Genomic DNA, 26,031 nt, shown 5'->3' with positions numbered 1-26,031 from the left:
ACTATGCACTGAACTATATGCAGGTATAAAGTTGAACAGCCTTTTTAAAAGACACACTTAAAACAAATAGCTAATTTCATTTTGTATATGTGCCTATCTATGTAAGCCAATTCAAGCATCGCTATATGTGATAACGCTTTATTATCATGCCAAAGCTTATATATTTTTAACAGTATGCTAAGCTACTATTTATTATTATAAAGTAGCCTAATATGTATTAGTATGAATAGTATAATCATCATATTTAAAAAGTACTGTATTGCTATTTAAATAGTTATTATGGGCTCATGCACTGTCAATGCAATCATTTAGCTGTAAAAATATGAGGAAACCAGTCGCAACAATCTGTGGTCGGCAGGGAGTGAGAGAGCAGCAGATCTCTTCCGCTCCCAGAATGCGCAACACTGTCTAATTAACATCAGCACTACAGAGAAAGATCTCCTGCAGGAAATATCTCTTATTTCACGTCTGTATGCACTAAAGCTAAGAGGCTGAGTCTGAATTGTTAGGCTAGGCTGGTACTAGCCTACTACTTTTAATATTTTTGATTTGGGATAATATAGTAAATATGACCATAATGATGACATGCATGAAACCTGATATGTGGCAATGCAAACGAAACCCACATATGCAATAGGCTATATGTTCACATATTGTTTGCATTGGCATAAATAGTCAGAAACGTGTACATAAAGTAAATGCATTCATTTTAAATACTACAAAAATGGCTGTTTTTATTTATAACATATATGTTCCAAAATAGTGGAATTTTGCACACATATTAAAAATAACCATCATTTTATATAGGCCTTTATGTTCATAGGCATGTATTAGATTTATGTATGGGTTGTTGTTGTTGTTGTTCTCCATATCTATATAATATAGCCTACCTTTAACATTGGCAATAATCCAACATAAACACTTCTGCCCTCTTAAAAGTCCCCATGAGGAGCAGTGTGATGATGAGGAAGATGTTATTGGTTTCATGGGAAGAATCAGAAGGTAAAGTGCAAACAGGTTAAGAAGAAGTGCTACGAAAAAGCCCTAAAATCAAAGCTGAGGGGATGCCAATGTAAAACAGCCAACCATGTGTGGATGTGACTCATTCCAGTTACTCTATTTAGTTTGGTTACTTTCCATTTATTTGTCTTTCAAAATGTGTCTCTCTTTATGTTATCTTTAGAGAGTCACGTGTGCATAGTGTCCTTTTGACTATATTTTGAGCACAGCTATTATTGGAGGGTTTAAAGCCTATAGCTTCCACAGTTCTTATACTGGATGCATGAATAACGATCCGTTCACCGGGAGTCACCGGGAGTCTTTGGGGATTGCGGCTCTATTCGTTCGTGGCGAAAGTCCCAAATATCAGCGCATAAATATCAGTGGTGTGCTCACGGTTTGATCGGAGCATCACGGGGAGAGACAGACTAAACGCGCCCGGTTTCTCCGGTGTTTGAGAACAAGCCATATTAAACAGTGAGCTCCGGTTATTTGATCTGACTGAAACTGCACTGAGGGATATGAAGCAACCGTTTATGAATTATACAGACATTGTTTGACACACCTAATAGAAAACAGCTTGAATTAAAGAACAGAAAACAAATGCCACCACACCGCTGAATAATGATATGCTGAAATTTGAGAGGGTCTGTATTTTGTCCTTTAAAGTTTATCTTTTTGATTTGACGGATTCGTGAAATATCATATTTCGCGCACGCCTCGAGATATCCCGCTCCGACATGTTTAATGTATAAGCCAACATTATTCTAGACAGAGAGCGCGCGCACATTATAAATATGCATGTATTCAATTAAGGGTATTACACAGGATTTCATTTGCATAAGGATTTGGGAGCCTAACATGCCTTTTCATATTTGTGCAATAAAACTTTAATATTAACGCCTGCCCTTCAATGCACTTATAAACAGTCTATCTGTCTGTTATACCCCGATATAAGCTACTTAAAGATTCAGCTGTTATAAAGAAAAGTCAGCTTAATAGACCTCAACTGTGATTGCCAGAGCTGTGGCAAATTACATTTCATTGGTATATTTGTCAGTCTATAAACAGAAGCTGCACCTGTTTCTTTTGTGACAGCTCAAAGTTTTTGGAGTGCATTTCAATTATTTTCCATTCTTCGGACACCCTAAATATTTGGACAAACGTGCGGCTTTTTGAGTCAAGCGTTTATGGGGATTCCGACAATTGGACAGTGTGGCACATTTGCTGCAAAAATCATGTTGTGCAGCGCCGTGGAGGCATCCGATCTGGTGACCCTCTCTTAAGCATAAACTGGCCAATTTTCCTCTTAAAGAGTTTGAATGGGCCACGTGATCCACGCAAGCAAACATGTTGTGACTTTATTCAATAAGCGGTTCCTGTGTCATACCCAATACGAGTGCATTACATCCTCAAAATAGCCACGATCATCACCAGAATAATCTACAACTGAGTCAAACGTTTCATTTTCTCCAGTTAAAGAACTGGGGTAAAATACACAAAGCCATAATAAGTTTTCAGCAATGCATTTGCTGTGTTTGTCCGGCTCATGGTCTTGTCAAAAAGCCAACTCTTTGTTTATAAGACACATGCTGATGATATAGTGTCACATTCAGATCCTACATTAGGAGCATTCAGAAGCCTTTTGAAGAATGATCAAGCTCCCGTTGCAATTGTGTTATCTAATGTTAGCTAAATGATTTTGATCCATGCATTATTCCTGAATTCTATTAAACGTGCTTTAAACCTAAAGGCACATTTCAGTATGTTTTGTCATTGCACAAAGTCTGTCAATATTGCATTTGATGTAATGTAAACAGAATGACTTTCCTGACATTTTATACCGTTTGCACAATTTGTAATTAGACAATTTTCCCATAACTGACGTCACTTGTGTATCATTTGCTTCATGCAGGCACTCGCGCGCCAATGAGCTGCGACTCAAAAGGGGAACCGAAAGCAGACATTCGAGCAATCATAAGTTTTCAGGGAGCAGATTTGTTACTCCTATAAAGTGCTTATTCGTTAAATGCACTTCGTATTATATTGTAAATCCCAAACATATGTTGATGCAGATCATTTCTACCATTTTAGAAAATAATTTCAACACCAATTGATAATAGAGCACGCTTTGTTATCTGGCCAGTGCACTTAAATCGATTGATACACTATTTGTACATAACACGAGTCACGTGGGGGCTGTGTGAAATTATTATTATTTTTCTGAGGTCATCTCGGTCAGCTCTAGGGCCCGAAATTAATACCGTCTGTCCAAATAATAAAAGTGCTTCACGGATTTTTAGAATAAAAAACAAACCTGAAAACTTACATGAGCAGATGAAAACACAATCGCGTTAAATGGGCCAAAATAATGAATTTGAAGCGCGTACTTAAGAAAAGTCTGAAATGCCTAAATCTAACATTTACATGCCCGTTTTTTCCTCCACAGCACAGACATGAGATATGTGTTAGAATCATCACATATGTGCTGGATGCACTGCATAAGTCAAACAAATACATGGCCTTTTAGGATTTAGAGCCAGTGGCTCACAGCAGTCCATACCAGGTACAATGAGACTGTTGGACAGAGAGAGAGAGAGAGAGAGAGAGAGAGAGATAGAGATCTAAAAAAACAATATATCAATAGAAGCTTAATTTTTAAAACACGTTTTTATTTTGTAGTAGCCTATATTGCAAATGATACAATTTGAAAGGGGGCGAGAAACAGGGTTAGGGTGATGAAACAGCAGATTTCAGTGTGACACTGATGTTAATTGGACTTCTCACTGGTACTCTGTGTAGATTTAATGCTGTCAGTATTGCAGAGAAGTAAAACACTATATTCCGCTGATCCAGATGCTTTTGTTTAGACCAGTTTGTCCGAGACTGGTGTTGTTTAATACCGAGACAGCTAGTCTGGTAAAACAGATAAATGCGCACAGAATGGGATCCACCCACTTTAAAAATAATAATAATAATAATAATAATAATAATAATAATAATAATAATAATAATAAAATAAAATAAAAATATATATATATATATATATATATTCACATTAAGCTCTATACCGCATCCAATCTAGAGTAAATATGCTGATAAAATTGATAAAATAAAATAATTCCTCAAGTAAGAAAGTCCGGTTCCCGAAAGTAAGTGTATAAAAAAAGACGCAAATTGAATCATCCTCAAAACTGACAATAAACAATTTGTTTACGTTTGCAGAAGAATTTGATTTAGTTTAAAAATGTGTAATTAACATTTTAACACCGGTCGGGGGAAAAAAAATAATAATAATAATTTGAGAAAGTCTTGCGTTACCATCAATTTCGCTCCGCTTGACAGACAAATCCCTGCCTCAGTTCGATACTGTGCGTATATCAAGAGTCCGACCAGCCAATAATCACGAACGGAACGGCGTGACGTCAAAGTCCCGGTAGAAAAGGCGCGTTGGGTTTGCGCACGTTTGGAGAGGGAAGAGCGCAGGGAAGGGCTGGATCAGCCTTTATCTCACTGTCTTCAGTGGATTATACACACCAAAAGTGTCCTCAACTCCTCCTCCAGCTCAATAACTTACATGCGGCATCCGGGACGAACAACAACAACAGGCTCATTTCACAGAAAACATTTGTTATGACAGAGCAGCCACAGAAAATATTTTGCCTTTCCTCCGTATCCAAGCTGAAGCCACTGAAGTTGGACAGTTGTGTGTGTGTGTGTGTGTGTGTGTGTGTGTGCGCGCGCGTGTGTGTGTGTGTCATGACAAACTGCCTTGGAGGAGGTGAAGAGACCAGAACGGAGATATGACCACTTGCAGAATCTGAATCGTCATTGTGGTCGTTCTTCCCATGCATTTTAGGGATTATCTATAAATATATATATATTTGTTTTTTCCTTCGGCGATGCAACACCGGATTTTGTGTTCAGACTGGCCGCGGTCATGTTCCAAGACTGATTTCTGAAGACACAAGAAGAAAGAAAACTCCTGAGATTTTGCATTGACAAACGCGTGTGCAAAATGTGTTAACTGAAAGTTGCTCGAGAAGAAATAGGAGGGTCCTGTGGCACACATGTAGAGCTGGTATGTCCTCAAAGCTCGGGAATGCTCACATAGGCTGTGCCAGTCTATCTGTACTGGGTGCGGGATTTGCGGTGTGAGAAATTGATGCATTTCAAAAGAGTCTTTCAGAACACGGAGTTGACAGTTCTGAGAAACGAATAACGACTAGAGGACTCCGATTCTCCAAACGGGAAATCTTTAATGAGAGAGCGAGGTCATATGAACTGCACAGGGCTTGAAGTGCGTCTCACGGAAATCTTGGGTTGCAGATCTGACGGAAACACGTGCTATTCGCTCTCATCTGCGGCAACGATGCTTTTCCACGGTCTGCCTGGAGGCGAGATGCATGGTGTTATGGAAGAAATGGAGCGGAGAGGAAAGAGCGATTCGGCGACTATCAGCTCGGCCATAGATATGGGGGAAACAGAGACGGTAGGAGAAAGCAATGCCACTCGCTCCGGGCGCTTGCGTGCCAATCCTAACAGCCCATGTTAACTGAACCGTTATTCAAACAGTGATATGTATAGCCTTAAAGACGTGTTTGCCCTCTTGTCCATTTAAACAAACCTCAAACTTCTGCGAAGCCAAAATTTCCAGGACTGCGTTTCCCCAAAAGCATCGTAAGCCTAAATAGATGGTAGAAGCCATTGGCGCCAATGGTCTCAACGATCAACTTAAGCTCGCGATGCTTTTGGGAAACGCAGTCCAGGCCTGTTCCTCAACGCCTTTTGATGTGATCTTTTGTCACGGGTGGATAACTAATAGTCACAGGAAGCTAAAAGACAGCCTACACTATTTAGCAAATGCACAAGTTTTTAATTAACTTTATCCGATTGGAAACGGCATATAAAGTCCAATTTAATGTCGACATGACGGATATTCAAAAAACATTTATGGATCATTGAGGCATTGAGACAATGCACAAAGTGCATTATAATGACCTGTTTAAATATCTGCTTCTATTAATGGTGTGAAGATTTATGCATGCTAATAACATGACATCAGCTCCAGAAATATAATGAGTTTTTATGGCTCTTCAGTGCCGTTAAACTTTGACGCTTCAAAATTGTCATATTTAAATTTAACAAGTAATTTTTTTCTCTATGTTGTAATGCTAGTAAAATTCAGGGCTTATGAATAAAATAATCAGATGGCATTATGTGCAAAATAAACAATGTTGACCTTGTTTTGGGCCTTAATTGATGTTATATCATACAAATAACTATTGACAAAACGCGTTTTCTTTTTATCGGGTTGTCTGGCATCATTGCACAGATGATGCTTTAAACGGACTACTTTAATATTTAAAGTTTGCACGCCAAAATGTAGACAATGGCAAGTCCAAAATGACAAATAAAGAGCTGCGGGCGTTCTTCTTGTTTTTGTCTCTACAGATATTTTCTCAAAATGAACTGATTTGTATTATATTGAGCGCGTGTCTGTGTAATAAATCACGTGTAGCATATGTGTACAGTATGGTTTGATGTGTAGCGTTTCTAAGGTCACACAACATGCCGAATAAACACATTAAAACGAGTCCAATCTTTGATTTATTTGCTTATACGTCACACTGCGAATGTTATAATTATTTTTGCATATACAGAATATCTTAAACTTGCACATAAAATATTAAAAATACAGTTAAAAATATTTTCTTGAACACTTCATTCACTGGAAGCCAGGATCAGGCTATTTATTTACTGAAATAGATCTTACGCCCCTCCCATACCATAGGGTACAAAACTGAATATTAGTAGTATTTTTTTGTTTTTTTGCTTATTATTATTATTATAAATTTTTTTAATCAGCACATGCACATGATAGTGCGTTATTCATCTCAGTGCCCATCAAATCTCAATCCATTTGTTTACTAGTAGAGGAACAGTGGATAAACACAGTGTTTGAGCCTTTAACGAGACCGTTGGTGTGTGTGTGTGTGTGTGTGTGTGTGCGCGGATTTGGGTGGTTTACAAGGACATTTTTTTTAGATTACATACTGGTAATTACAAGGGTATTATGCTATAAATGTGGTCTATGAGGACATTTCTAGTGTCCCCATCGCTTATAAATCACACTAAACGATGTTTTATTGAAAATGTAAAAATGCAGAAAGTTTTTTGTGAGGTTTAGGGGATGGAAAATATAGTTGGTACAGTTTAAAAATCATTATGTCTAAGGAGAGTCCACATAAGGATAGCCGCACCAACATGTGCGTGTGTGTGTGTGTGTGTGTGTGTGTGTGTGTGTGTGTGTGTCTCTGCAGAACATGCCGTCCATCAGCGGGGACCGGGTGGCTCTATGTGCGGGCTGCGGAGGGAAGATCTCCGATCGGTATTACCTGCTCGCCGTGGACAAGCAGTGGCACATGCGCTGTCTGAAGTGCTGCGAGTGTAAACTCAACCTGGAGTCTGAGCTCACCTGCTTCAGCAAAGACGGAAGCATCTACTGTAAAGAGGACTATTACAGGTGAGAAAACACATAACGCAAGAGTAATAGCCTATTATCTTAGTTTATCTCCTTTGCCTAAAACAGAACGATGGCCTTTAATGGTTAAAAATTAAATAAATAAAAAAAGAACGAAAGAAAGAAAGAAAAAAGAAAGAAACGGCAAATCCCGTTTTATTTCCGCGATAGTCGCAACAAAGTCTCGCGAGAGTTCGTCACAATAGCCCACAACGATGTTGTGAAATAATTTTGGTCATGATTATACAATATATTATACAGAATAAAAATAAACGCAGGCTAATAATCCAGAAACCACTTTAATAAAATGCTCTATAGTTAAGTTGAACATTTGCTTTGTAAATAATAATAATCAACTAGAAAAATGCCGATTGTTCGATGCTTGGGTGATATTTTTCCGTATTGATTTTGGGCGTCATTTTATAACATTTAATAATCAGATTGATCCAGAAACGACTTATCTCAAGAGTTGCACGCAATTGACTTTTCTAAAATCCTTTTCTTTGTTAGAAATCGGAAAGAAGCTAAATCTGTAGAAAAATGCCGCATGGTTTGATGTTTGGGAGATATTTTGCAGAGTGTGCATGTGTCATTATACAATTGAATAAAAGGGAAGTGAGGGGCCTATTAAGATAATCGTGTAAGTGAAGGCTTTCCCCATTTCCACGTTCAAATGAGGCCATACACGTCAATCTCAATTGTAAGCTATTTAGTAATTATTCGGGACGTGATTATTGGCCAGACGTGATTGCACTGGACTGAACTCGATTTGTGAATAAACCCTGCTGCTTAATGCATTTTTTTTTTTTATACACCGGATGTCTAAATACGGCCAGATAGATACAACTGAGCACTTGCAGACGATTACCGAGTTTATTTCAGAGTAATCTTCGATATTTGAACCAGCACATGTAATGTCAGGCTCTCTGGTTGAAGTGCTGAAAGGTCACAGCTGCTCTATTCTCCCGCAGAAGGTTTTCGGTGCAGAGATGTGCCCGGTGCCACCTCGGGATCTCGGCCTCGGAAATGGTCATGAGGGCCAGGGATTTGGTGTACCACTTGAACTGTTTCACCTGCACGACTTGCAACAAAATGCTGACGACTGGGGACCACTTCGGCATGAAAGACAGTCTTGTGTACTGCAGGCTACACTTTGAAACGCTCATCCAGGGAGACTTCCCCGCGCATTTCAATCACTCGGATGTAGCGCCTAATAAAGGACTGGGCACCACGGGCCCTCTAGGACTGTCTTATTATAACGGCGTGAACACCGTGCAGAAGGGCCGGCCCCGAAAGAGGAAGAGCCCGGGGCCCGGAGCGGATTTAGCGGCATACAATGCAGGTGAGGCAATCACACACTTGTTGTTGTTTTTGTGTTTTTCTAATTTATTTTTGGTGTTACTGGTCACGTTCTCTATTTTTAGATAATTATTTTATTATTAGCCTACACTTATTTTAATCTTAATATAAGCCTACTCTGAACCAGCTTCATGCACAATTCATTATTAGGCTATAATGCCTCATATTGGAGTCAAAAGTAAGTGGACCCTCACAACTTTTCGTTAAGAGCGAGTTTGTTGGCACACTGCAGTTTCAAATGTTCCGTTTATAACTTTTTGGTAAGCTTTAAGTGAATGAAATAGTAGCAGTGGTTTTTAAAGAGCAAGACAAAAAATAAATAAAACAAATAATTAAAAATAAATCCGACGCAACTTTATGTTGCATTTTGCATTTTACAGAAGTACAGTGACGTTTCGTTTAAACAGTATTTTGCCACTTTTTTTTTTGGGGACAATTCAATTAGACTACATAAATATTAAATGAGTAATTAATTATGACGTGCTCTAACATTTTGAGTTACTTTGAACACATCCGTTATCGAGATATAATCATTTAAATGTTGCATCATATAAATCAATTAAATCGCTTCACTTTATTCACAAGTGCATGAAACTTAAAAGGTATTAATGCGTCACAGTGACTCAAAATGATGGAGCAGGTCACATGTGCGGATTTCTGATCAGTCCAGGCGTCTGGAAATTTAAAAAAAAAAATAAAACATATAAATCCGTCAGTGGGTGATTTAATTGCATTTTTAATAGTAGGTCTAACTGAGAGAAAAAAATAAACAGATTTGTTTAAATGTTTAAGCAAAAATGTAAATTGTCATTATTGTTTCTTTTTTCCATTCTCATTCGTTTAAGGACAGACATCTAGAGTTAAAAAGGCACATTTAAAATAATGCCTTTGACGAGTATAAATAATTATCCTTATCCATTACGATAATACAGTATTTAAATGGACTCAAACGTTTACTTACATTTTTAGTGTGCAGTCTATTTGAAAGGCGGTTCATCACAAAAGACAAAATATTATTTACTATATATATATAGCCCTATATATATAACAAAATAATTCAACATATGAGTGCAAATTGACTACTGGCAATATATTTTATTAACCACTTTTGTAAATAATTGATACCGCTAAACACTTGAGCTTGTGCTGAACGATTTGGAACAACGTGACTTGTGCGTTCGGGCATTTCGGGCAACTCAGCGGGGCATTTGGGTCCCTGCTTGAGGACCAAACAGAGCAATGATGACGACTACAGAGACTGACAAGTGGAAAATGGCTTAGATGCCAGTCGGGAACTCAGAAGATTAAATAGTAGTGAAAAGGAGAAAGAACGAGCATGAGAAAGAAAGAAAACAGAGCGAGAAAAATAAGCTTTTTTTTTTTTAAGGGAAAAACAAAACAAATTATTATTATTATTATTTTTTGAGTGCCAAAAAAACCCCAGATTTTACACACGTGCTCAAATAAAGCAAAAAAAAAAAAAAAAAAACATGCACATCGAACTATTTTTGCGATGTGCCCTTATTACTGGACCGACAACCTTTTAATCAAATAAGAGTATTTGTTTGATATTAATGATCACTTTCTGTATAACTTCAGTCACCTCTCAAATCAAACTAAGATAAAGAGAAGTGCAAAATATGATTAGTTTTTGCATTTCGATCTTAATATTTCTCAGGATGCAAAAGAACGAAACATTGAACATAATCTGAAAGCTTTGTCGAAATCCAAACATTGCTCATTAGATTGTCGGGTTATAATAGTGTGTACTTACTTTAGCTTATACCAGTGCATTTTAGTAATTGCTCCTATAATTATTCAAAAACATGTCAACCACTTTGCAATTCATGCAATGATTTTACAGGTAAATGCCATGATTTTATACAGCTCATTTTAGCATCAGAGTTAACGTTGCTTATTAAATCTTAATGATCTTTAATTGAAGTTGGCAAATGTATTGCAACACTTCCTTTCTATCCTCTTGCTCTGTGTGTAACCCGCTTCTAAAGTAATAACCAACAGTACACGCACTTCAAATAAAACATTTAAAAAGTCAATTCAACTTTTGGAAATCAGTGCAACTCTTTACAATAGTTAAGAAGAGTGAGTGAACTTTAGTGTCTCTTGCTCTCTGAAACTAAGAGATCATGAGTCAGATCATTACTGCCCCCATCAGATCACACTTTAAACAACAGCACAAATAAAAAGAACAATCCATGACAATTAAGACATGCTGTATTATTCAAGCAATATCATTACATCAATAAGCTTAGAATAAGACAATTGTTTTTGTCACCTGTCGTCGTGGTAAAGGTGACCGCATTTCTCAATGGCCATATTTATATCAGGAGGAAACATTTGTCCGCCATGTGTAGCATTGTAAGCATTCAAGGTTAATTATCTGAAGTGTTGATCAGACGGACTAATATCTGTAGTTGTCAGAGAAAACATAATTCCGAACTGTCATGCGTCTACCAACACTTAAACTTCAGCCAAGTATTTGGACTGGCACAAACACATTTCTGACACATTCAGACAGGCCTATCTCCTAAACACTCGTGTCCACGGATGGATTGTGTGGGCTACTGCACAATTAAATCCAACACAATTCATAATAACAACAGAGAAGTAGAGATGGCCATATCTGGGGGATGGGATCGCAATGAAAACTGGTAGTGCCAAGGCTGTTTTAATGCAGATTATTTATTTATTTTCAGCTCTAAATGCACTAAAAATCACAACCGAACATGAAGATGACACACAAACTGAAATAAAAAAGCATGATTAAATACGGCATGCCGCAAAGCTTTCAAAAAAATTAAAACACATATGATATATTCTACCATTGAACAGTGTCTACTGTGTTATTTGAGAATAAACAACCTTAAAAAAAATGATGCAAGTGTACAGCATAATGCAGGATATTATATTTGCAGTAAGATTATGGCACCTCTGTTATTTAATACAAATTCAACAGTGAACTCATTGTTGTGGTGCCATCAAAGAAACAACAAAATAATCTGTGAAAGGCGCCTCCTCATATTCGTCAACCTGTTATATCGTCTGATGCATTACTGCGCATTATGACACGGAATCTGACACTATTGCAAGAAACGACCACGTGAAATGATTCCATTATGACATCATAAGGTTTAGAATTCTGCATCTCTGCCTGATTGTTATTATAGAACCCTTTATTTTCAGTCCTTTAATACAGCACTTAAGCTGTTTTATACTCTCACTACCTATCTGAACAACTTGGCAATCAAATAAATGGCTCCTTTGCAATAGTAGACTATAATAAAGTTGAAGTCTTCTCATTTTGGTTTGCATAACATGAGCTAATCTACCGTCCTACTGTGTGTTTGATTTAAACAGCTTTGAGTTGCAATGAAAATGATGGCGATCCGATGGACAGAGACTCTCAGTACAGTTCCAGCCAGAAGACAAAGCGCATGAGAACGTCTTTTAAACATCATCAGCTGAGGACCATGAAGTCGTATTTTGCCATCAATCACAATCCTGACGCCAAGGATCTGAAACAGCTGGCCCAGAAAACAGGTCTCACCAAGCGAGTGCTACAGGTCAGACACTTCCTTCCAATTAGGATAACGGTTGTGGCTCGCTGCGATAACATGTAACGTTGCAATGAGAATGAGGCATTAGTATTCTGACTAGTGCCGGGTACTGATGCTGATTCCCTAATTTGATTTAGTAATAATTTACAAGCTATAAATTCAATTCAGACTCATTTGGGTACATTTCAGTTATAATGTCCATTTTGCTTACATATGTAAGAAGTTACCTTCTCAGCTAATACTGTTAATTGTACAGGGGACCTTCTGGCTTGTCACATTTCAATTTTTTTTACAAATGTCTCGCGAGTTTTCAGCAATCATCACATTTTAGCTTAAAAAAAAAAGACAAATTCATGCATTCCATCTATAAATATGATGTCTTGAAATTGCATATATTTTATTGCATACATCTATTATATTGCTCACACACACACACACATACGATTGCTTACATGCATCATTTGTACTAGTGTTGTCAAAAGTATCGGTACATCGGTACCAAGCCGGTACTAAAATAAAAAAGATGTAACGATACCAGTGTTTCTACAGTACCGATAGCGCCAAACACCGACTCAATTCGGTGCTCGCACACTGTCTGACACACAACTGCTTTCAAATGCTCACACTCTTATTTGTGCGAATGCTATTTTACTCCTTTTACACCAATTAATTCAATTAAAATCGGGATATGGCCTAGTGTGATCATTAAACCATGAAATGCTGCAATCTCAGTGTGCATTCGAGCTGCGTGCTTTAAATTAATGTATAAATCTGACCGCTTATACACTGGAAACTCCACAGACTATGTGAATCATTCGTGTTGTGTGACATTACAAAGCAGAGCACTTATCCACTGTGAAGCGCGCAGCACATGTAGACTATATATTTATATAATTATATCACAACACTTGTACTTTAACGATCATACTGGGACATGTAGTGAACTATAGTAAAATTAAATGTAGTAATAATAATGATTAAGTAATAATAATAGTAATAATAGTAATAAATAAGCAATATATCACAAGCATCAGTGCTGTTGTACAGAATAAAAGGGGGGGGATGCAATGATATGTTGAAAAGTAATTGTCCTTTTTTAACTTGTTTAAAGTTTTTAAAGGTTTTAACAATTTGATTAGACACAATTTTGAAGATTAAATTAAATTAAAATTTAAAACACGTAATTTTGAAAAAATTACAAAATGAAAAAATGGAGAAAAAAAGGATATGGGGACAAAATAAAACAGATTAAGCAATGCATACTTAATTGAGAAACACTTGAAGGAAATATGCATTTATTTAAATTTACCACTTGCATTGAAATGCAACTTTAAATAGACTAAACGAGTGTGTTTGTTAGCACATTACCATATTAGCAAAGTTTTGCTGTGGTATCGAAATTGGTATTCGAGAACTGGTGTTGGTACAGACTACTGTAATTTTGGTATCGTGGCAACACACATTTGTTGTATTTACAGTACAAGTGTTTACATTGCAATATAGAACAAGTGATAAAACGGTACTGTCTCTTTAAGAATAGGGCCAGTTCAGCGAGCGTCTCTCAGAAGTGTTTTCTTTAAATAAATGTTTGTTTTTTTGTTGATTTTGATCAACAACTGACTGTAAAGAACAGAAAGGATATTAAAGAGACATTAAATGAATGAGTAAAATCTGAAAATGTACCAGTGATGTACTCCCATTGATTTTGGGATTTAAGAATTGATAACGAGATCGTTCAAACGAACATCACGATGCATCGGAAATCTATTTATACCCAGCCCCAATTCTGACCATGTTACATTTTAATACATTTACATTACATTTACATTTATGCATTTGGCAGATGCTTTTATCCAAAGTGACTTACAGTGCCCTTATTACAGGGACAATCCCCCCGGAGCAACCTGGAGTTAAGTGTCTTGCTCAAGGACACAATGGTGGTGACTGTGGGGCTCGAACCAGCAACCTTCTGATTACCTGATTACCAGTTATGTGCTTAGACCACTACACCACCACCACTCAATATCAACTTAAATGTTGTGCTAAATAAGAGACAGAAAATACAGAAAACAGTGTTACTTTCACTTCAGCACAAATTAGACAAGATTAGAAATTACTAGAGGAAATCAAGATTGTAACCAAATTTCTGTAATTAGTTTATATGCATGAATATCCATTATCTGCTCAATGCAATGATAATAATTCGTTCTGAATAAGGGGGAAGGCGGAGAAAAACACAGATACGGCGAGAAATCTGAATTAATTACATGCACAAATGAATGAAAGCGGAATTGAAGCGGACGTTTTAGATCATATCTGGAAATAAAAGGCTCATGAAACAGATGTTTGTCAGCTATCATTGAATCAGAAAAAACGAAATGCAGTTTGCTTCCAAATGCTACGGCGAAGCAACCAGGGGATCAAATGAAGTAACGAAAATGATATAAACAAAAGATTCATGAGCAGAAACTAAGAAGTAAATCTCAAAGCGCTAATTATCATTGCTGAAAAACAAAGACGTCTTTGATGAGACTGTTTGTCCCCTTTGAATCAAATCATTGTCACGTGTCTCAATGGCTGCTACTCTTTTATATCGTATATGCAGGTCTGGTTCCAGAACGCTCGGGCCAAGTTCCGACGGAACCTCTTGCGTCAGGAGAACACGGGCATCGATAAGGCCTCCGATGGGTCGACCCTACCTGGAGGAACACCTTCTGGACCTGCCTCGGAGATTTCCAACACCTCAATGAGCCCCTCCAGCACCCCAACCACCCTCACAGACCTGACAAACCCCACCATGCCCACCGTCACCTCCGTACTGACCTCTGTGCCAGGCAGCCTGGACATTCACGAATGCCGGAGTCCCTCGCAGAGCACCTTAACCAGCCTCTTCTGATGCACAGAATAAAGAACGTTGCCGTGTCACTTCTGTCTGCTTCAGTTGAAGCCCTCATAGGTTCCTAATTTGCAACGGACCACTTCAATATTCAAAACGCAGAAATGCAGCATTACTTTAGCACTGGCACCCGTAAAGCAAACTCCTTCATGTAGTTACGACACAATCGATCGAATGATTTATGAATATAAACAACTTACTGACAAACCTCCATCAGATGTCCACACCGATCTACCTGGGACTCTTTTGTACAGGCCAGGAACTTTGTGCCAATCTGATTCAAAAGACTTTACTGGGACTATGGGGCATGGGGAACTTATCCAGACAACTCTTCTTTGGCCACTTAGCCACTTTAGAGTATTGCATCATGGGGCATATTCAAGTCTGACTGCAAGTCGTGTTGATATTTTTTCGTTTAGAGACTTTGGAGCATCTGAGGAGACTTGATTAGCATTTTAATTCTCGTTTTCCCCAGCCACGTTTACAGTGAGAGACTGATGTCGCAGATTATGGGACTTCGTTGGTTCGTCAACCTCTTATTTATATTGACGCACAGAGGTCAGTGTGAGGAAACTTGGATTATAATGTGAATAATTACACAAGATGACGAGTGTAAACAGCATAACTAAGCCTGACTGTCACGTGCCTTATCCCGCAGTGTAGTCACTGAAGCCGCTTTAGCATCGCTTTACGAATGACATCGAGAAATGTGTATTTGAATTTGTTGGATGGAAATGGTTGAGTAGTTCTGCTAAGATGAACATACATATGAAGTGCTGATCTTTCTTATAAGTCCATATGCTCTTGTTCCAACATATTACCTCACTCAGAAATCACTGGATATGATCGCAGTACACATGAAACACGTTTCAAGACGACAAAATGCACTGGGAGAGAAAAGCCCGCGGAGAGACTTGCTCTAGTTTCTAAAAAGAACAACCTTGATCGGAGTAGCATCATGAAATGGATCTTACATCAAACACATGCTGATGTATGAAACGAAACATTCTCACATTCTCATCCAGTTAGGTGATATTTTTTTTTTTTTTTAATCCATTAAGATGTGACAGTGTTGGAGACAGGGTAAATGTTTCCATGGTAACCAGAGGCTGCTTGTTGAAAGTGCTGTACAGTTTTGACAGATTACTGAGAAATTTCAAGTCCACCCCCCTGCAGTATCCCTCTTTGATGTAAATCTTCATTTCTGTAAAAAAGATAAAAAATTAATCACAATAATAATAATGTTTTTTTTTTTTTTTTTTTTTGGTCGTCCTCATTATTTCACCAGTTTTGAATAATCCTGCATAACCATGGGAACTGCAATGCACATAATAAAGCACAAATCCAGGGCTCTAAAGAGTGTCCGACCTGAATGGAAATGTACAAATCGATCATTCGTTAAATTGATTTCAACACATGTTAGACATATTCACATCAGAGAATAATGAATGGCATTTTTACACTGTCATATCACAAACGGAAATGAAACAAACAAAAAAAATGGCTGATTTACACATGCATTTAACATTGTTTCAAATAATAAACATTTCTCTTTTATAAAAGCATGTGAAACTGTATTTGAAAGCACCGCCATGGAGAACAACATCCATTTGGAGTTTGCAATATTGGGTGATTCTATGTCATCTCAGATTAAGGCAGATTTTAAATTAAGGTGCACATATTTTTGTTTTTGCATGCATCATTTTACAAAAAAAACACGATTTTCTTTCTAAGCAAAGAATTGGTGAAGTATTTGGTAGTTTTGTAGCTGGTTTGATCAGAGGGAAACTTCACTTAATCCTCCTGAGACCCAAACGTGACTGAAGTGTGCATTTTCCATTTCCCCTTTTCATTTGCGACTAGTAGCACCAAATAAACAAGCAGAAAAATAAATAAACCATTTCTACAGCAAATAGTAAATCCTATAAATTGATGTCCACGTATGTGGACAGCGGGACTAAGTTGTGAAATTTTAAGTTATACCAAGCTATAGAAAGTCCGATTTTTTTTTAAATCAAATTGTTTATTATGTGTCCAGGAGTGTTGGTTATTCATGTTGTTGAGACGTTACAGACCTTACAGATGATTCTCTGTAAAGCTGAATACATAATTCTGATTATAAGTAATGGCCATCATCATCATCATCATCATCCAATCACTGCCAACCGTGTTAAAATAAAATTTTGCATTATAAAAGTCTGAATCTATGTATTGATTATCATTGTCCCATGTGTGTCAAACATGTTGAGTGATCCAAACATCACCACTGCATCATCTCAAACTGAACTTTGATCCGATTTTAGGAGTGAACACACTTTGATGCATAGAAAGCAATAGGATGCTCCCTTGCTCCCTATTTAGTGTACTTAACTTCAAGTGTGCTGTCTGTCTGCACTGGTCTCAGAACAGTTATAGGAGAGCTATAGGATGCTCCCTTGCTCCCTATGTAGTGCATGACTTAACCTCCAGTGTGCTGTCTGTCTGCACTGGTCTCAGAACAGTTATAGGAGAGCTATAGGATGCTCCCTTGCTCCCTATTTAGTGCATGACTTAACCTCAAGTGTCCTGTCTGTCTGCACTGGTCTCAGAACAGTTATAGGAGAGCTATAGGATGCTCCTTTGCTCCCTATTTAGTGCATGACTTAACTTTGAGTGTGCTGTCTGTCTGCACAGGTCTCAGAACAGTTATAGGAGAGCTATAGGATGCTCCCTTGCTCCCTGTTTAGTGCATGACTTAACCTCCAGTGTGCTGTCTGTCTGCACTGGTCTCAGAACAGTTATAGGAGAGCTATATGATGCTCCCTTGCTTCCTATTTAGTGCATGACTTAACTTTGAGTGTGCTGTCTGTCTGCACAGGTCTCAGAACAGTTCATAATGCACCTTATTTTCATCGTGACTCCATTTAAAGTCTCTGAAAGCAACATTATTCAGCTTTTGCGAGAGTACTTTAACTTTCAATGTGAAAATGCACAGTAAATATACAGGAATGCATTTATTACTGTTAATGAATTGAACTGTATTATACAGTGATGCAAAAGAAAAGAAAACACATTTTATATTAAAATGAAGCACTGACAGAATTACAATTGGCTTGATGGGATGTCATCTAAACAGTCTCTTTTTGCATACATTTAAAGAACACTATACAACAGCTATATAGGAATATAAGCAATAAAATGATTTAAACGTGTCGAGTTTCATACTCAAACGGCACTAAATGCATTAGAAAGGTGATCCCACAGTATGTTGCATATCTTGGGCGTGTGTGCCATTTCTAAGCCGAACTACCAGCGTTCAAAACCTGCATTGGAGTTGATTATAATCATTATTTTTAAATAGGTGAACGGTGGAGCATTTGAAATGTTCGTTTAAAATGGCCCATTTGAAATATACGGTCACCCATTCAATGTACCTGGACGTTTGGCACTCGCCGACATTCACTGGATCACAGAAGGTAAACTCAAGCCAGGAAGCTTCAAACTCCGGTTTCTCGCACGTCAACACATCCGTCTCGACAGAGGACATTTCCCAGCCCACACCAGGCCTTGGCCTTTCCTCTCAATGAGTATTAGGTCAGTGACTCTCTACATCTCGGGTTTGTGTAGCTGCTGTTTGTTGAAGAGAGTGTGAGTGGGTTAGTCGAGTGGTCTGGCCTGATGCCCACCGCCCGGCCTCCTGGAGGCTGGCAGACTGGGGTTGTAATGGGCCTACGATGGATGCCAAAGACAGCCACCGTGGAAGCCAATGTGGTGCCCAGATGTACAGCGCATTACCACATAAAGCCACACGTTGAAGGTTTTAATAGAGAGAGCGGCTGCTATTTAAAACTCACAACAGCCTTTTTGGAAACAGTGGGTCTAATAAACTTTAAAATGAAATATTATCACCTGTGTAGATTCTGATGCTCATCACATCGGTGATTATACATGTTCTGCACAGCGCTGAGATTTAAGGACGCTGCAATGTGTTTGAGGTTTTATGTTATGCAGACAAGTGACACCCAGATCCTTTCTAAGGGTTGTTCACTTTGTGGTACTATAGAGAGGCCTGGATCTGATCAGGCTAGTTGACTAGCGCTTTTCTCAACGTTGAAGTTATAATTGTGGTTTGAATAAGCACTGAGATTAGAGGCTATAAGCAGCACACAAGTAGACCAGTTTCTTTAGTTTAGCTTTTATTTACATGGGAAGTCTTACCAATAAGAACCCCAAATAAACATAAAACCCCTTCGGTTTGTCACGTTAGCTCCTAAAATGTTATCATATCTACGGATTCTAAACTTTATATATTAAACTTGATATACTGTACTGAATGCCTATACACATGTACCATGGCATTTACATGATAGTCCAAGGTCTTCAAAGAATAACAAGGAATTACCATTTTACATGCCTCAAAAAAAGTATGGTACCACCATGGTATGTTCAAAAGAACATGGCTTTATCATTGGAAATGACGCAGGAACATGGTTTCACTACAGTACATTTCCAGAACATTATGGCGCTACTTTAGTACATTTCCATAAACCATGATGTAACCATGGCAACTGTCCAGAAAAGTTATGTATTACCACTGTAAAGTTTAAAAGAACAAAACAGGGTATTACCATGGTAAATGTCCAAAATATATGGTACTACCATGATGTGTCTATGTCTAAAAACCAAAGCATTAATATAGAACATATATAAGCAATATCACACGAGCAAGAGTGATGTAGGTCCATATAACATATATCAATGAACAAGTACATTTGAAAAATTAGGGAAAACCGAGTACGGTTCAAATCAAATGATGCGTCCAAGCATTCAAAAAGTACTTCAGAAAGTGTATCACGACTTGTGCTGTTTCTAACAAGTCACTGGATAAACAAGGATGGATGTGTGTGTGTGTGTGTGTGTGTGTGTGTGAGAGAGAGAGAGAGAGAGAGAGATGGAGTGTGTGCGAGCGATCATCTGTTGCCACACCCCAGCAGAGATGCTGTCAGCTTTCTGAAGATCAGCTTTCTCAGTGGAAAATAGACGTCCAAGTGGGGGTATTCCTCTCTATTTCGTGATAGCCGGAGTCATTTACTATAGAAACAGCGATGTCCTCCGCCATTTTAAACAGTATGTATCCAATGTGGAAACTCCGATAAAAGGTAAGCACTTCATTATTGTGTAATAAATCAGTCTGTTGTGTCTCTCAGCTGTGATGAGCCTTAATCCGGAAGTTGTCAGTTTAAAGCCGTTTAAAGATAATTCCTAGCTTTGGTAATGTATTAGTAATACAGCGATAGGGGAGCACTGTTCTACGGATTCACTTTACATAACCAACTGGCTCATATTACACACAAAAATGATCTTTTGCCACCACTTGCTGGCTCACATATGTAATTCCAAAAATAAACACAGTAACACATAACACATCTGCACTGCTCTTACACTTTAGTTTAGAACAGCATGAACACAAGCAGAGTGATACACACACAGTGAAGCGTCCGAGTGATGATGCTGTCAGACCATCAGTGCTCATGGAGCATCTCTCGTCCAATCAGATTCGAGGACCGGAACTAACTGTTGTGTGTGTGTGTGTATATATATATATATATAATATGTGTACTAGTATGGAAAATTATTTTCTTCAGTCTGTAGAAAACCAGCAATAACAATAAAAGAAAGAAACACTCTGCAGAAGCAGCTATTTTCAGCAGTGCATTGACTGGCTCACTGTATTGCTCATATCTTCGCCCAGGGCAAAGGATGGTCATTGCCTTTGGCTAAGAAACCCTCCGCTTCTAGCAAAGCAACAGTCCACCCCTGCTCATGGCACACTGACTTCGGTCAACAACAAACTTAGCCTTGGTCTGGGTCGGGCTCTGCACAGATCACCTACAAGATGCATTAAACCGTTCTCATGTAGCTGCTGGCAAATTGAGTTAAACATATCCTGCTAATTGGGAGTTGATCTGAATTACAAGCCACTCAGATTCACTAACATAAAATTCCCAATTTCACTTTAGCACCGTTCTAAAACCTAGCGAGCTGTGCACTGCTGACACGAAGACTGCAAGGTGCACTTGGGGTTCAGTGTCTTGCCCAAGGACACTTCGGCATGTGGAGTCATGTGGGCCGGGAATTGAACCACCAACCCTGTGATTAGTGGCCGACCCGCTCTACCAACTGAGCCACAGCCGCCCCTCAAGGCTATGTTTTCAACATTGTGATACTATGATTGATAAATATAAATAACATTAATGGACGAATTAAAAATTGGAATGCCCAATTCCCACTACTTAGTAGATCCTTGTGGTGGCACGGTTACAATCCGGGTGGTGGAGGACAAGTCTCAGTTGTCTCCGCTTCTGAGACTGTCAATCCGTGCATCTTATCACGTGACTCGTTGTGCATGACACCGCGGAGACTCACAGCATGTGGAGGCTCATGCTACTCTCCACGATCCACACACAACTCACCACACGCCCCATTGAGAGCGAGAACCACTAATCACGACCACAAGGAGGTTGCCCCATTTGGTTGCTTAGGAGACCTGGCTGGAGTCACTGCAGGGGTGATAGTCATCGTCAATACTCGCTGAGATACCCAGACCCCCATTTTAATGATTAATGAATTGAGAGCAAAGCTGATAGACTCTTGGTTTTGTGCAGAGCTAAAGTGTGGAGGATATTTTACTTGCACGTGCTGGTCCAGTTCCGTCGACTTTAATGCTGTTGCAAACAAAAGACACTCCGGCTGCACTGGTGGGCATCATTAAACGGACAGCAGCAATCTCACCTCTGCCAGTTATTCTCCGTTGCTGCTGGAGTCTTCAGCCGAGGAAAGCTTTGATCTGCGAACACGCCGCCACCTTGACTCGGGCATTCACATCATACTACATGTCAGAACAACCCCCCCCATCAAAAACAACCTGACCCTCGGCCCAGCTGCCCCTCCAGCAAGGCAACAGAGCGACTGAACACACACACTGATGCCAACCACTGGCAGCTGTATTCTGAGCACCTGTATAATGTCAATTATTGAAGGATGTTCTCATGCTATATTTATCATGTGGTGATAAATGGTAAACACTCTGGCCTGTGTGTGTAAAGTGAAGAGAGTAATATTCCATTAAACTGCATTAAATAAACATGACATGATCAATTATTGATCTTTGACTAAGTTAATTAATGTGGCGCATGTAAAGCGTTTAAATCTAGAGTATATTCAGAGGCCCTGGCTGTGAGGCATCGCCTGTCTCTTGCTTTTAATTAGGGATTTAATTAATTGATTAGGTGTCAGGGATACGATTAGCGGGTTCTCACTGCCTTAAAAATGTATTTATGCACTACAAACATCACCAAATGGAATTGCAAAAAATTATTGTTTTTAAACAGGTTTCTTGAACACCCCCCCCCCCTCTCCTATTGGTCAGGAAAACACATAGTCACGCCCCAAACTCACACCATAGGCTGAGACAATGCTGCTATTTCGTGCTGCTTGGTATGCATGGCAAAACCTTTATTTTTCTTAATTTGGTCTTTCTTTTCAGTAAAAATACCATCCTTAAAACAAGATAAAGTGTCATATCTTGAGTAGCAAAATTACTTCTATTTTCAGATATATCTAGCAAAATGTAGTGAAGTTTATGCATAAAAAAAAATGCTAAATATCTGACAAAGGGATAATAAAAATAAACTTAATTCAAAGGGAAAACAAGCTGTATTCCGGGTTCAATCAAAGTCTTTCTAGCAAGTCAGTCCACTCTCGGCCATATTTTGAACGCTCTCTGGAGGCTATTTCTAGTCATGCCAGAGCAGCTCCTATCTACTTGAATGGGGGGGTATCTCTAAAATGGTTGGTCAAGATTACAATCAAAGAACATGTGTCAAATCAGCAAATAAATGTGATAATATTAGAATCATAAATGGTGCTTCTTTACCTCACATTACGCTAAAGCACGCAATTATCCCGCATGCACGTTCTCTAGTTGATTGACAGGCAATGTCTGTATCTGTAAGGGGATTGGCTCTTTTGCCTGTTTTGCCTTTCTACATCCGTTGACCGCTGGGTGCTTGAGCTTCTTGGTTGGGCGTTCCAATTTCTCCCATTCATTTAAATAGAAGTGACCCGTCTCGGCTAAATAGTCTCTGATTCAATACAAGTTAAGCTCTATTGACAGCATTTGTGCCATAATATTGATGACCACAAAAATCGAGGTTAAAGTGAGGCATTTACAATGGAAGTCAAAGGGCCAATTTTTGGAGGGTTTAAAGGCAAAAATGTGAAGCTTATTATTTCATAAAAGCACTTACATTATTTCTTCTGTTAAAAATCATGTATTATTTGAGCTTGAGTAAAGTTGATTAAATCATCACGTCATTACGGAGATAGGAGGCAGGGCCGAGGAGCAGTGGGGATTTCTTTAAGACTGCAAGGGAAGCTCAGCTTCCCCTATAATGTCCAAAAAATAATGGTCAAATATGTACTATTGTGTAAACAATTTATTGACTAAAAATGCGTTAGAACACGTTCATCTCGAAGACGAGTTCGTTCAGAATCAGCTACATTACATATAGCAGGTCGGCTGACTCGATTTACTTCTCATCAGTGGCGGCTGCTGGTCTTTCAAAGAGGGGAAGCTCATTTTCGGCCTACATTATAAACTTATTTACCCTATTTTTTGCACTAAATCAATCTTAGGTGTTGATCTGCCCTGCTGTTTAATTCTAATTTTTTCCTCGTAAGGAAGACTTTCAAATGGCTTCGCCAAAATCAGGTCGACAATATTAGCACCGTCTGCCATCGTGCGCAGTTTCACCCGTACGACGCTAGCCTAGCCTACTGTATGAATGAATGAACGAACGAACGAACGAACGAACGCTCTAAAACAAAATATATTAAACTTGGTAAAACTGAAACAAGGAATGTGGTGTATAATTGTGTGAAATGTATTATGCAAATTGACTAGCAATTTCGCCAAACAAATATAAAGAAATAGGTTGCAGCAGTTTGTCTTTCGACTACACTTGAGAAATCCGCGATGGGACTGAGCGCGAAATAGCTTCAGTGACTTCTTATAGTACAGATTCGCAGCATTTATCCAATGACCGTCTATTTTCGGAGCACTGAAAAAAACTGTTCAGAGCAGCCCCGTTGAAGTCAATGGACGCTCGGCTTCAACAGGGAAATGCACTGACGCTACGGGAATGTATGAGAAAAGAAATCCCCACTGCTTCTCATACATTCCCGTAGCGTCAGTGCATTTCCTGTTGAAGCCGAGCGTCCATTGACTTCAACGGGCTGCTCTGAACAGTTTTTTCAGTGCTCCGAAAATAGACGGTCATTGGATAAATGCTGCGATTATATCCTGCCCACGGACGCTCAGCGTCTCTGGGGGTGAATGAGGAGTGGGCTGGCCCGGACTCCGGGCTTCCGCGTGATGATTGGAGGATCTGTCGAAAGACTGCATCTCCTTTTGATTGACAGCGAATCTGTACTATAAGAAGTCACTGAAGCTATTTCGCGCTCAGTCCCAGCACGGATTTCTCATGTGTAGTCGAAAGACAAACTGCTGCAACCTATTTCTTTATATTTGTTTGGCGAAATTGCTAGTCAATTTGCATAATACATTTCACACAATTATACACCACATTCCTTGTTTCAGTTTTACCAAGTTTAATATATTTTGTTTTAGAGCCGTTCGTTCGCTCGTTCATTCATTCATTCATACAGTAGGCTAGGCTAGCGTCAGTACGGGTGAAACTGCGCACGATGGCAGACGGTGCTAATATCGTCGACCTGATTTTGGCGAAGCCATTTGAAAGTCTTCCTTACGAGGAAAAAATTAGAATTAAACAGCAGGGCAGATCAACACCTAAGATTGATTTAGTGCAAAAAATAGGGTAAATAAGTTTATAATGTAGGCCGAAAATGAGCTTCCCCTCTTTGAAAGACCAGCAGCCGCCACTGGCGAGGAGCCTACCCCCGTGTAGGACGGGACTCAACTGGTGGTGGTGGGGTGGAGGTGGTTGCCGTGTTACCACACTGAAACAGCAATGAGATAGATTGTGAGCAGTGTGATTGGCTAGGAGTTACCTAGCTAATGGTGCGATGATGTACAGCTTACCGCTAGAACTACGCTGCGCTTACATTTACAGCTTACTTATATTTGTCTACATATTAAACTGGGACAGGTGGAAGTATTTTACATCTTAAAAAATAACACAATTCACTTTTAATGGGATAGTTTACCTAAATAAACCTTATGTTTTTCCCAACCCTGTAACTTTCTTTACTCCATTGAACATTTTAATTTTGGGGTGAACTTTCATTTTAAATAAAGTAATTGTATTTATTATGCTCTTAAGTTGTGTTTATTAACCCAAAATTCATGAACACAGCCATGGGACTAAACGGAGGCTAAGTAGCATTTAGCACGGGCACACAGGCTGAGGCCAGCGCTCGCTAATCGGCTCTTGTCCCATTGTGTCCAAGTGGACTTGAGTGTAATACATTATGAAAATGAGAACAGCCAAGGCTATGTGTTCCTGAGGTCATTATGTGACCATTTAGCTGTATTTAGGACTCTTCTGGCGCGACCCTCAGGGCCCTTGTCTTCTCCGGGCTAGCCTGCTAATTAGCATGAGTAACCTCCTCAGCTTCAGCTAAAAAAATAGCTCTCACTGCTGTAATCGTGTTCA

The 26,031-nt window shown here is 38.9% G+C and overlaps 1 protein-coding gene across 2 annotated transcripts; it reads left to right on the top strand.

Annotated features, from left to right (window-relative positions):
* Nucleotides 1-5,263: 5,263 nt before the first annotated feature.
* On the top strand, nt 5,264-16,060 carry LOC127630496 (LIM/homeobox protein Lhx2-like). 2 transcript variants are annotated; one of them, XM_052108065.1, is made up of 5 exons: nt 5,264-5,491; nt 7,323-7,525; nt 8,494-8,864; nt 12,260-12,465; nt 15,065-16,060. In XM_052108065.1, exons 1-5 carry the CDS (start codon nt 5,279-5,281, stop codon nt 15,353-15,355), a joined length of 1,284 nt encoding a protein of 427 aa, XP_051964025.1. In that variant the 5' UTR covers nt 5,264-5,278; the 3' UTR covers nt 15,356-16,060. The 2 variants fall into 2 exon arrangements, with proteins under 2 accessions (XP_051964025.1, XP_051964026.1); XM_052108066.1 differs by having other exon boundaries at nt 8,494-8,883; nt 12,267-12,465.
* The last annotated feature ends 9,971 nt before the right edge of the window (nt 16,061-26,031 follow it).

The sequence above is a fragment of the Xyrauchen texanus genome, chromosome 37 (assembly GCF_025860055.1).
Source record: "Xyrauchen texanus isolate HMW12.3.18 chromosome 37, RBS_HiC_50CHRs, whole genome shotgun sequence".
In the NCBI taxonomy this organism is placed as follows: Eukaryota; Metazoa; Chordata; class Actinopteri; order Cypriniformes; family Catostomidae; genus Xyrauchen; species Xyrauchen texanus.
The sequence above is the reverse complement of the archived record's forward strand: the minus strand, read 5'-3'. Positions and strand labels throughout refer to the sequence as shown.

Bases quoted from the DNA above. Each gene is read 5' to 3' on its own strand.
- LOC127630496 (XM_052108066.1), top strand. From the start codon at position 5,279: ATGAACTGCACAGGGCTTGAAGTGCGTCTCACGGAAATCTTGGGTTGC. The intron at 8,884-12,266 runs GTTGTTGTTTTT...AACAGCTTTGAG, and splicing joins GGTGAGGCAATCACACACTT to TTGCAATGAAAATGATGGCG. The intron at 12,466-15,064 runs GTCAGACACTTC...TCGTATATGCAG, and splicing joins TCACCAAGCGAGTGCTACAG to GTCTGGTTCCAGAACGCTCG.